Raw genomic sequence first — 12,199 nt, 5'->3', positions numbered from 1 at the left:
ATCATCTAGTAGAAAAATGTTAGCTATTATCATTGTTTTATTTTTATTAAAGATAAAGGATGATGGGGGTTATGAAGAACTATAGGAATAAATGATGGATAAGCGAAAGGCGATGTGTTATGTGAAGCAGCATCACGGTTTTGTGCCGATGGCTAATGTCCCAGTGACAGTTTGGGTCCTGCTCTAACGTGACCGCTACTCTAAACATCACTGTGCCTTCCAGTTTGTTCTATTCAAATTTTTATGACCTTTGCTTCTTTGGATTGGTAGCACAAGTAAAATTTTTTAAAGGGTGCATAGCAAATTATGTAACTCTCTCAGAAACACAGGCTTAAACATAATGATAGTGTGGAACTGTGTAGTCAGCTGCTAAACTTTCCTGACAGTGTCTAAATATTCATCTTCTAAAGTATCTGTGCTATTTGTATGTGTGTATGTGTGGTGAGAGTGTTACCTATTTCCTGTAGATTTTCCTCTCAGGATAGAAAAGTCACTTTTTAAATTTTATTTTTCAATTACAGTTTATATTCAATATTATTTTGTGTTAGTTTCAGGTGTATAACATAGTGATTAGACAATTGTATACTTTACAAAGTGTTCTTTCCAGTGATATTTCCAGCATTCACATGGCGCCATACATAGTTATTACAATATTATTGACTATATTCCCCGTGCTGTACTTTACCTCCCTGTGACTGTTTTGTAACTACCAGTCTGTACTTCTTAACCCCTTCACCTTTTTCACCCAGTCCCCCGATTCCTCTTCCCTCTGGCAACTGTTCTCTGTATCTATGAGTCTATTTCTGTTTTGTTTGTTTGTTTTCATTCTTTAGATTCCACATATAAGTGAAATCATATGGTACTTGTCTTTATCTGACTGATTTATTTAATTTAATTTAGCATAATACTCTGCCCTCTAAGTCAGAAATCAGTTGCATCTTTATACACCAATAATGAACTATCAGAAAGGGAAACTAGGAAAACAATCCCACTTACAATCACACCAAAAAAATTAAAATACCTAGGGATAAATTTAACCAAGGAGGTATAAAAGACCTGTATTCAGAAAATTATGACACTCAAGAGAAACGGAAGACGATACAAATAAATGGAAGCATGTACTCCGCTCATGGGTAGGGAGAATTAACATTATTAAAATGTCCACACTACCCAAAGCAATCTACAAATTCAAGGCAATTCCTATCAAAATACCAAAGTTTATTTTTCACAGAACCAGAACAAATAGTCCAAAAATTGTTAGGAACCCCAAATATCACAAATAGCCACAGCAATCTTGAGAAAGAAGAACAAAAGGTAGAAGTATCATGCTATCTGATATCAAACTATATTACAAGGCTATGGTAATCAAAACAGGATGGTACTGGCATAGATACAGACACATAGAACAATGGAACAGACTCGAGAACCCAGAAATAAACCCATGCCTATATGGTCAATTAGTATATGAGAGAGGAGGCAAGAGCATACAGTAAGGTGAACAAAGTCTATTCAATAAATGTTGGTGGGAAAATTGGACAGATATATGCAAAAAATGAAACTAGACCACCTTCTCAAGAATATACATAAAATGGATTAAAGGCTCAAATGTAGGACTTGAAACCATAAAATCGTAGACAAAAACATAAGCAGGAAAATCATTATTTAGATTTTACACATTATTAAACTATTTTAAGTGGTTAGAAAGTGCCATGGTATTAAATTCAGCCAGGATTACAAATAAGTGTCATAGCTTTCTTTCCCAGTTCCACGAGGCTGCTGTACTAAAGCAGTATTCTATCTTATTTTATTTCTTACAGAAAATACTACAGGCTATAACCTTTGTAAAGATTGTATGTTTTCACTTCTGTCTCCCCTTACAGGAATTGTGTGCAATGCCTTCACCCCCACAATCTGTCTCAAGCAATACTCGATCGGTGTAAATCCTCATGTGCTTTCATGGAACATTATATGGACCAAACATCAGGTACACCAAAGCTTAATAACCAAAGCACTGAAAATGTATCTGTAGAGAATCCTGCTCCCCAATAAGGGTCCTAGTCAGCCATCCTTTAGGAATGGACTAACTGCGTCAGCGTTTTCAATCTCCCAGAGACGGTACTCTATAAAACCAGCTGAGTGTGTTTGCCATTGTTGGCTGAACTGTTAGATCTCCGATCTCAACTACCCAGCTCAATCCCCATGCTATGCACCTCCATGGAAGCACAGCAAACATATTTTCTAGAGAGACCTCAGTGAGCCAAGGAGTTTCCTATGTGGAGTCCATTTCACCATTAGAAACAAAATCTGTGGAGCCATAATTACCCTTCATAACTCAAGCTGGCTTCAGTTATAACCTTCTTTGTGTCAAACATTTTCATATTTCAGGCAAAGCCAAAAAATTCTAAGTAGCAATGATGTGTTTTTGCCAGATGCTTAATTTCAAAAGGGCCATTCCTTCATGGTACTTTTGATTCTGATATCAATAAATTTTAGGGTGAGCGATTATGAAAGTGGCACAATGGGAAGGGCATGGAACTTTTAGTCTGAAGACCTTGACCAAAGACGTGCTCCTTGACACTATCAGCCTCTTAACAATATTTCCCTGAGCCTCAGTTTTTTCACCTGTAAAATGGAGATGGTAACACCAATCTCAGAGTTGTATACGATTAAATGAGCCAGTCAACGTGAAAGAATTATGTAAATTAAAAAGGACACATAAATGAGGGAAACATAGGAAAGCAGTGTTCAAAGACCATTCCATTAGAACCCAAAAGCCAGCACTCCGCCTTGCTCAGGTGTAAGGTGTTAAGATACACATGAATTTGAAATTACGTCTTCAGTGAAAACATTCACCTGTAAAAATAATTCCAACTTTAGAGAGAGTGCACAAAAAATAAACTTTCTCCGGGGTGTTGTTTGCCTCTTCCCTCGCATCCACACCGACATTAGCGCCTAATGAATTGGGCTCTGCAAAGAGCCCGTGTGCTGCCAGCTGCGGCTGTAGCAATCACTCCAGAAAGCCAAGTGCCTTTTCTAATAAATAGAGCCCTTACTGTCAACATGTCAGCTATTATGTTAAGTAAATAAACCTACTGTGACCTAAGTGTGGTTACAAAAAGTGTTCCATTAAAGCTCCTTAGAAAAAGCCCTTGCTTGACCTGAACTAAGAAGATAGTCACGGCCAGGGCGCGAAGATTTGGACCCTGAAAATGTCCTCCATCCTAACCTATTAGAAATGTTGGTAAAGTGTACTGGTAGCTAGGGGACTCCCCTCCTCTTTACAACTGTTGTGCAAGGAGACAGAAAGGGCATTTGTTAGCCACCTCTATTATCTATCCACTCAATCACACTTAAAGGGTGTTCTTTGCTCTTTCTGGCTAAGCTTCTGTTAGGCAAGGAGCCAGTAAGTGGGATCAAGCTACATGCCCCCTATAAAGATCTTAGCTGATTGAGTAGTTCTAAGTCAGCCAAGGGAAATGACAGTCTGTCAGAATAAAAGGCGTGCGTGTCACAAACTTTAAGGTTGCTGTGAAAGACTCCAAGGGCATCACCTTTGAATAGAGCATGGTGGATTCTCTGTGTGTGAGACATATAACAAAGGAAAACTTGCATTTTGTGTTTGGTGCTTCTATTCCAATTAGTAGTCCTCCGGACTATCATTAGCCTTTCTTTTAAGGAATCTCATTATTGACCAAAAGAAAACTGGGCTCTGTCTTCCCACTTGGAGATGAGCCCTTGCCCTTATTACTGAGTTCTTGGCACATTCAGGAGCATGCTTGATCATCCCTGGTAATTCAGACACAAATCACTCACAATTGGGTGATTGCTTTTCTAAATCTTGGCAGATCCCCTCCTGAAAGGCCCTCTCGGGGAGACCTTCAGACATTTAGGTGAAGTCCCCAAAGTTTGGAGAACAGGCAAAAATCAGATGCCTCTTTAGGCCAGGAGGTAATTTTTTGAGTCTGGGACAGCTGGTAAGTTCTGTGGAATACTTGCCTATTGTGCAACCCTGTTCCCCTTAGATTTAGATAATACCTCTGGCAGCCAGAGTCTGTAGACTTTCCAGCCAGAGTTTGGCAAAAGTCTGGTGCTAAAACAGAGACCGAGTACGCCCCTCCTCTTAGTGCAGCATATCCTTTCCCAGCTAGTAATTATTTATTTTTGAAAAAATGCAAGTACAATACTCAGATGCAAAATAGATTTGGTTAACAGACAAGTAAAAAATAAATAAGTAAAAAATGAGGAAAGAGATTTGTATATTGTCCTGATTGGACACTCCTGTTTCCTGGAGAAGCTATGTGCAATACTCATGAAAAGTTGCACTGCAATTCCACAGGAAACATTTATTCTTCTGTTAGAGTAGGACTGATTCTAGCTGCAGCAGATGGTTGCTTTTTCTTCCATTGCTGGTGTGCAACAAATGAAGAGCAAGCACAACAAGAGAAACATAAGCTAATAAGGAGAGCTGTTAAGTAATTTTTTAAAGCCTATTTTCCACCAGTGATCAAGGGTATACACCAGGAAAACTGTCCCTGTCTCTGTAATGGATATGGTTATATTTGGTTAAGGGATCTGGACATATTCAACTTAATACTACTACAGAATCAAGCTGCAAAAAAATACTCTTGTTAAATGCCTTAACTGTGATTATTCTACAAAGAGGAGTTTTATGTTGAAATATTTTAATAATAAATATGTAATAAAAATTTGCGAGTTACTCTTTGAATCAATAGTAATGGCAGTCTCTGTTTTCGAAATGTGGACTTGCAAATATCTCTGGTCCTATTAATTGAGATGTTTACTTGTTGGGATCCTTTGATTTACTCATTCCAGTTTTTAACCCATTTATTTGTTGCTTCATTACAGAATGCTTCTCTAGCCCAAGCTACCTGAGGATATTTTTCATCATTTTCATAGTTACATTCTTGATTGGGTTGCTTAAAGTCCTTATCATTAGACAGGTGATATTACAATGGAACAGTAATAAAATAAAGTCCTCAGCAGATTACAGGGTGTCGGCCTCAAAAAAGGTCAGTGAATTCTAAAAAAGAATTACTATCAGTATGTGATTGCCTACCTCCAATATTTATGATAATTAATGACAATATTTCTTCTCCATCAAGGACAAGTTGATTCTGCAAAGTGTTTGCACAAGAGCAGTAACCTACCGACGTGAGAAACCTGAAGAAATAAAAATGGATATCAGCAAATTAAGTGCTCATGAAACTTTCAGGTGCAACTTCTAAAAAAGATAAAAAGTACTCTATGGGAAACTGGATTTTTAATAATTGCTCCTAAAAATTATAGTTTTAGAAGTCACAGGAGGAGACAAAGTATTCTAGATCATGCTAGTTGCTGGTTTTCACTCGAATGAAGACGGACAAGCATCCTCATCGTCATGTGACTCACATCGCTGCTGACTTTTTCCGAGAAAATGTGTCTTACTACTGTTTGAGACTAGTGTCATTGTAGCACTTTACTGTAATATATAACTTATTTAGATCAGCATAGAATGTAGATCATCTGAAGAGCACTGATTACACTTTACAGGTACCTGCCATTCCTACGCTTCCCAGAGAGACACAATGCTTTTGAGAGTTTTGGCATCGTGTCGCTGCAAGGGTACGTAACCCCTGCATAGAACGTGCAAATGAAAAAAATAATAAGGTAGCTATACTAATGTTGCCAAACACTTCAACATTTGGCAGTGAAGAGACAAGAATAGGTAGGTGAATAAATGGTTAGTGTTTCACTCATTCGAGAGCTGAACAGGTGAAACCATCATCTTGAGGGATATTGCTTTTGAAACTGTGTTGTTTCATGCATGTGTGTTTGTTTTGTTTTGTTTTTTACAAAATGGATACTAATTCCAACATTCTCTCCTCTTTGCTTTTATATTTTGGTTTTCTTTCTTACAGGATAAGTTTATATATGTCACAGATGACTGGATTAAATAAGTGCTAAATTACTACTGCCATAAAAACTTAATAATACAATGTCACTTTATTAGAATACTGGTTTAAAAGCTGAATGTTTAATAAGGGACACTGTAAAGTAACATCAAAATCTGAAGAGCTTCGTTGTTTGCAGATGTGGAGTTTTGTATCTTACCTGGTCAACTGGATGGACTGTTTCACCATTTAATTTGTCTAATCATCAGGTTGAAATGCACAAGATATTTAGAAACCCTGCCTCAAGCCAAGCGCCACACGTTGGACTGAGCTTTCTCAGATAATTACTCCAAGTAGATAGCAGCATTTTTCAAATTAAAAGCTATGTTAAGCTATATTATTTTTGCCTTTCCATGAAGCCTATGGACATTCTTTCTCTGTATCACCTCAACCGCACTGCCAGAATTCTGAAAGTATGCAATTGGAGGAAGATAGACAATATCTTAGAAATAAGATAAGTCATCCTTTTAGGCAGTCAGGCAATCAAGGCTCAGAAGGTTTAAATGATTTCTCAAAAACCATCCCCGTGATTACATGGCAGCATCTGAAGAAAACTTCGCTTATTGCCAGGCTAGTGTTCATTGCACAATATCATGCTACCTCTTGAGTCTCTAAAATATCTAATTGGCAAGTGTCTTTAAATGTGATTTACTGAAGTCTTAGGTATATGAGCATGAGAAAATGTCAGAGCAAAGCAGAAAAGAGTCACTCAAACTGAACTGGCCATGACTGGCTTCCAATCTTTCCTGCTAATCAGCTTCTAAGCACTAACTGCAGGGAAATCTGTTCACACCTTAGCCCGTGTGAACGGCACCCCTGGAGTTATGCAGAGCTCATCCTGAGAGACTGACACAGAGGTCATGAGCTTTACCTGCCGCCGTGGAAACTTCTTCACAATTACCATAGCCCACAGACTTAGTCCAACAGTCCTGTGTGTAGCACTGAGCTTAACCTCGGACAACAATGCCTTCTTATAATTAACGTTTCAGCACTTGGATTAATCAAAGTGCATTTCAATGAGGACTAACTCCCCACCCCATACTCTACCCTAAAGAGCATTTTAAAACATATAATAAGTTGTTCTGGAGCCAACAAACACAGCAGCTCCATTAGCTGTCCCCTACAGGCTAGCAATTATGACTCTAAGTTAAACTGTATTTCCTTCCCCTAATGAAAGACTGGGGGCACTGACATAATTCAGTACTGTGACTCACTTGTGTAAGACACCCTTGACCACTAAGGATAACGTAAAAATCATATTTTTCAATCTGCCTCACACACAGAATCCTTTTAAAAAGGAAAATAAATGGATACCTGACAGACCCCCAAAAGGAAAAAAAATGGGGCAAATCCATTAATTAAGAGCTGACAACTTAAAAATGAACATTACGATGTTCATAAAGTAATTTTCATGTGGAATGAATTATCCAAAAGAGCAAAATACAATGAAACCCTTAAAAGTGCAGGGTTTATATTTTTTACACTCTCACTGGTTTGCACTAATTTGTAATGAATCGAGGCTGTTATCACAGGAAAGGACAAACTTCCTGATGGGCAGTTCAACGCTAGATGATGACTGAAGTTATGCTTGTGATGTGCTTTCCTGTTTTACTGAAGGATCTAATTCTTAAAGATTTTAGAGCTTATATTTTACTTGAATAGTTGGTATGTTCTTATGTAGTGGTTTATGAGAAGAGAATTAATATTTGACTGCTTAGAACTAATTAAAAGGTAAGGGAAAACAGGGTATTAGTAGATTCAATGATGTCTGTAAATAGAGGCTATTTTCAGTTTGTCCACAGGAGCCTTTTGAGATTCACTGATATTAAACACAAGTCATGAATTTTAAATGGTTAACAAAGTTAATAACTTGAACACTTTTGGTACGACAGCACTTCTGCACCCAGAAGTATGTAACGACTTAGAAATGTGCCATCCAGACACTACAATATAATTGTACGCCTTTTATTTCTCTGGGGCCTCTTTACACTGCAGTGCACATGGATTTATAAACATTTGATATCTTTTACAAAATTTGTTAGTATTTATGATTTCATATTCTTTGCAAGACTAAGAAATTCACTAAAACCCTGATTATATCTTAAATGTTCAACGTAGCTTAGGTTAATAAAGATTTTAAAAGCTTGAATTAAAAAATAGATTTTTTCTAGATTTTTCAAACATAAAAATTAAGATTAGTGCATGCATCAGATGCAACACTTCACTGAAGAATAAATTCCAAATATTTCTTAATATAGACTCAGTCTCCATTGAAGATATTCTTATGTATGACAACAGGCATCCATGAGACATTGAAACATTTTTATGAGGAACTATGAAATTTTCTCCTTAGAATTATACTCCTCTGGGTACCTAGAATAGGAAATTAGACTCAATAGCTTTTACTTCCTTTCCTTACTCTGTTTTTTTCTACTCGGTTTTCCTAAGGGAGTACACTAAAACTTGAAACTCAATAAGCCTAATTGTGAAAAATAACAAATATAGTGGTATAATAAAGTTCTTCGTTTCCAAACATCTTGTAATGAGTTTAAAACTCGTTTGAATCTATACACCTGAATGAAGACAGATCCATTAAATTTTTTTTAATTTTCACAACTGTTAGAGATTCAGTTTTAAAGGATTTGAGACATTATTTTAATAACAGTTTCAAGTGAAATACAGCTACTTGGGAGTTCTAGCATGGGCACGTTGTATTCCATTTTATTTGCTCTTAACATTTATTTTATGATGGTCCTTATCAATATTGACCTTAATGCAAATTGAAATGTATTTCTTTTCAAAGAAATGTAGAACTAGCTTTCAGATCATTTCCCTTTTCTTTAATGGTTCCTCTACGGAAAATATACTATGGGTAACTGATTACATGTTCATATTTCATTGATTCTGAGAAATCTACTTTTTCAATATAACATCTTTAAAATTGTGCTGTATCTTGCAATTGTTGGTGTGTTAGATGCAGTATTAAAAGCTGTGCTTAAATAAATATTACACTAATTAATTTTTAACTAAATGTTCATGGACATAGGGACATTCCTTTCTTACAAACATTTGAGAAGTCATTTATGATAACATATGAGCCAGTTTTCAGTACAACTGAATCACATATGGTTCAACATGGAGCCTAACTGTCTGATTATGAGCTCACACCCTGCAGACCTTATGTTATGAAAGCTTTCGGCTTCCTTTATGCTAGTGGCTATGATTTCTGCAAACCCTACCTTTACTGAGAAGAATGAGTTTTGTTGGCAATTTTTTATTCCTTCTATTCCTTTGTAAAGAATACTTTTATATTGTGATCTTGCTGTTAAACAGAATTAAGTGGAAGAATACTACATGGAAACATCATCATTAGATTTTGCAGCATCTTGCACGTGTTACTTCAGTGACAGGAAAAAATATGATACAACCATCAATGCTGTTGGAAACAGAACTTTCTCTTTGAGCCCTTCTGCTTTTTTATTCTTCTTTAACATGTCTGTTCTTTTCATTGATTTTTCTTATTTGGCTTTTCTAAATTTACCTTCAAGCTCATGTAATAAGTGTCATAAAACTGCATATTTAAGTTATTTTAATTATCTGAAACAATTGTTCAGCTATCTGGGCAGCTGTTAACGAAATACCTGAGAGTAACAACACTACTCTTCTATCTACCTGAAATACTCTCCTGCATAAAACTTACCTTCGTAAGCTAACTCTATTAATCAGGTTTCTAGCCTCTACAACCTACTTCAGTTAAAATTATTTAACCCAACAGTTAAAAAAATAAAATCCTGCAGTCACCAAGGAAGGAAAATGTGATTGATATAAAGAACTTTTACTAACTTTACACTGTACACAGATAAATGTGATTTTGATAAGAGTTCCACACAATGACAAGTATGGTACATAAATTTTATTAAGAATATTGAATATAAAGTATTTTAATTCTAAATTATAATAAAATATAAATGTGCACATATTAATATAGCAATTCATTGTGTGTCTATTTAACATAACTTTAAAATAATTTTACATTTACCAGCTGCTTCATTTTTAAACCTCTGAAAAAAATTTTAGAAATGTTTTTAAAGTATCAGTAATATAACCTTATTTGTTTCATTTAACAAATTTTGCCTTTGTAAAAGTTTTTTAACATAGTGTGTATTTTTAAATTAAAATTTTGAATATAAAATAGTTCTAAGAAACAAATTCTCACTAAACAAGTGTCTCGTTATGTCTGGCTTTGAATTATACATAGAATTAAACCTCCTTAAAGGACACAGAAGATTGGGGGGTATGACAATTTCATGTAATATACTACAAAACTGTTCAAGTAACTCTGACTGACTACTAACTGTTGTATTACGTATTTATTAAAGAGCTGACGCTGTAGTTGTGAGATGTCTATTTTTCTAACGGAGCTTATAATAGTTATGACAAGGCATTTAATTAATGCATCATTCTGTTTAAAAGTAGGTGTTAATCACTATAAAATTTTGTTTTAAAATAAAAATGCAAAAATCTAAGAATTCTCCTTGATTTACCATTGTGTTTTCTATGATCCTCAGAGCTGCCAGATGACAGCACGTTGTTACATGAGGAAAAGTAATGACACCCGTATGTTGTCATTGGTAGAGACATTACATAATTCCAAAAACTACTATTTCTAGAAAGTTGTAGGGCTGATGACAAGGTGTGGGGCCATCCTAATTGCTCTATTTGCCTTTTGATTGCTGCCCAGTGATGGAAGCAGAATGAATATCCTAATCACAAAAAACTGAAAAAGTAGCTAAAAGGTAAATCGGGCTTTTTATACCGGCCAGAGACTTCTATCAGCACCTTGATAAAAATATAACGTGTTTAAAAACTTCAATCACACATTCTCTAGAGCCATATTTAAACTATTGATATTTGTGGAATACCCCTATGATGTGATTTTTTCTTTATTAAAACTAGAAGGGAGAGAAAAGCAGATGAGGGGACATATTAAAATTTGAGTAAGACCTGTAGACAGACTCCCTGTCCTTTGGGAGCTTTCACAGTTTGAAGGGAAAGCATGTGTAGCAGATCTACAGATAGAAGAGTAGCTCTAGAGAGAGAAGAGGGGCGCTATCAGCAGGTCCCACAAGGTTTTCATTTTGGAATTCATTGAAGTTGGGTGTGAGTTACAGTCTTTGAGGGTCAGAATCCTGATTTTATCACTAATATTGTTTATCTTTCCTTCCCCTTTATTAAAAGGATGCTCCCTCTGAGTTTCACTAGAGCACACAGCTGAGACTTAACTACCCAGACTCCTTTGCAGCTAACTGTGATTATAGGACTAAATGTTGGTCAGTGGCATGGGAGTTGGTCATCGGGTTACAACCCCAGATCTTACTTCCTTTTTCCCTCTTTTTGTTGTCTGGGACAACTAGAGAATATGTCTTAGCAAAGGAAGCTCTGGGCTGAAATTGTCCGAGCTTCCCTTTCAGCCCTCAAATGTTCACCTCAAGACATCCATGGTAGGAAAACAATCTCTTTTCAGCTAAACCACTGCATTTGATGTTATATCAGATTATCTGTATTTTTTATGTAATGGTCTCACTGAATTCTTAGCAATAATAAATACCATTTCCCTCAACTTTTCAAATAAGAAAAACAAGGCCCAGATCACTTAGGAACCGAGGCCTTGGAGGAAAGACGAGTGGGGACATGCTTAAAGGTGAGGTCAAGGAGAGCTCAGAAAACTGAAGCAGAAAAGAGTGGGGATTCCATCCAGGAACACTGAAATATTGTTGAGATAACACATTGATAATGAAAGGCAAGAACCTATAAGTCCTAAATTATGGAGTGCTTGATTTCCAGGCTAAGAACTTTGAACTACCAGGAAAAAACAAGCCCTGAAATTTTTGCACAGAAAAGTAGTATTACTGAAATTATATATGGTCTGGCATATATTTCCATAAACTAAATGTAATCTTATATAAACATTAATTTTATATCCTGTAATACAAAACATAAATAATATTTAAAACTATGAAATATTTAGTGCTACTAAATGCAACTTAATACTAAATTTAAACACTATTTGGTTGCTAGAATTAAAAAAACGGAAGTTGACAAAGGCAGAAAAAAATTCAAAATCCCACTCCCTAATAGCAATCACTTTCAAATATAGACATATTTTCATTTTATTCTATTATGTACTTTATAACTCTTAATGTACTGATGATGCATATTTACTATAAATACATACCAGTCCAATCCAA

General features: G+C 35.8%; 1 protein-coding gene across 4 annotated transcripts in view; it reads left to right on the top strand.

Annotated features, from left to right (window-relative positions):
* ITGB8 (integrin subunit beta 8) overlaps window positions 1-10,480 on the top strand; it is a 79,038-nt gene extending 68,558 nt beyond the window's left edge. For all 4 annotated transcript variants that reach the window (XM_045197302.2, XM_053927263.1, XM_024562877.3 and 1 more), the window contains exons 12-14: window positions 1,881-1,984; window positions 4,867-5,030; window positions 5,124-10,480. In XM_045197302.2, the coding sequence (XP_045053237.2) occupies window positions 1,881-1,984; window positions 4,867-5,030; window positions 5,124-5,246 (391 nt within the window). In that variant the 3' untranslated portion in view covers window positions 5,247-10,480. The remainder of the gene's footprint in view (window positions 1-1,880; window positions 1,985-4,866; window positions 5,031-5,123) is intronic.
* Window positions 10,481-12,199: the final 1,719 nt, after the last annotated feature.

The sequence above is a fragment of the Desmodus rotundus genome, chromosome 6 (assembly GCF_022682495.2).
Source record: "Desmodus rotundus isolate HL8 chromosome 6, HLdesRot8A.1, whole genome shotgun sequence".
Lineage (NCBI taxonomy): Eukaryota > Metazoa > Chordata > Mammalia > Chiroptera > Phyllostomidae > Desmodus > Desmodus rotundus.
The sequence above is the reverse complement of the archived record's forward strand: the minus strand, read 5'-3'. Positions and strand labels throughout refer to the sequence as shown.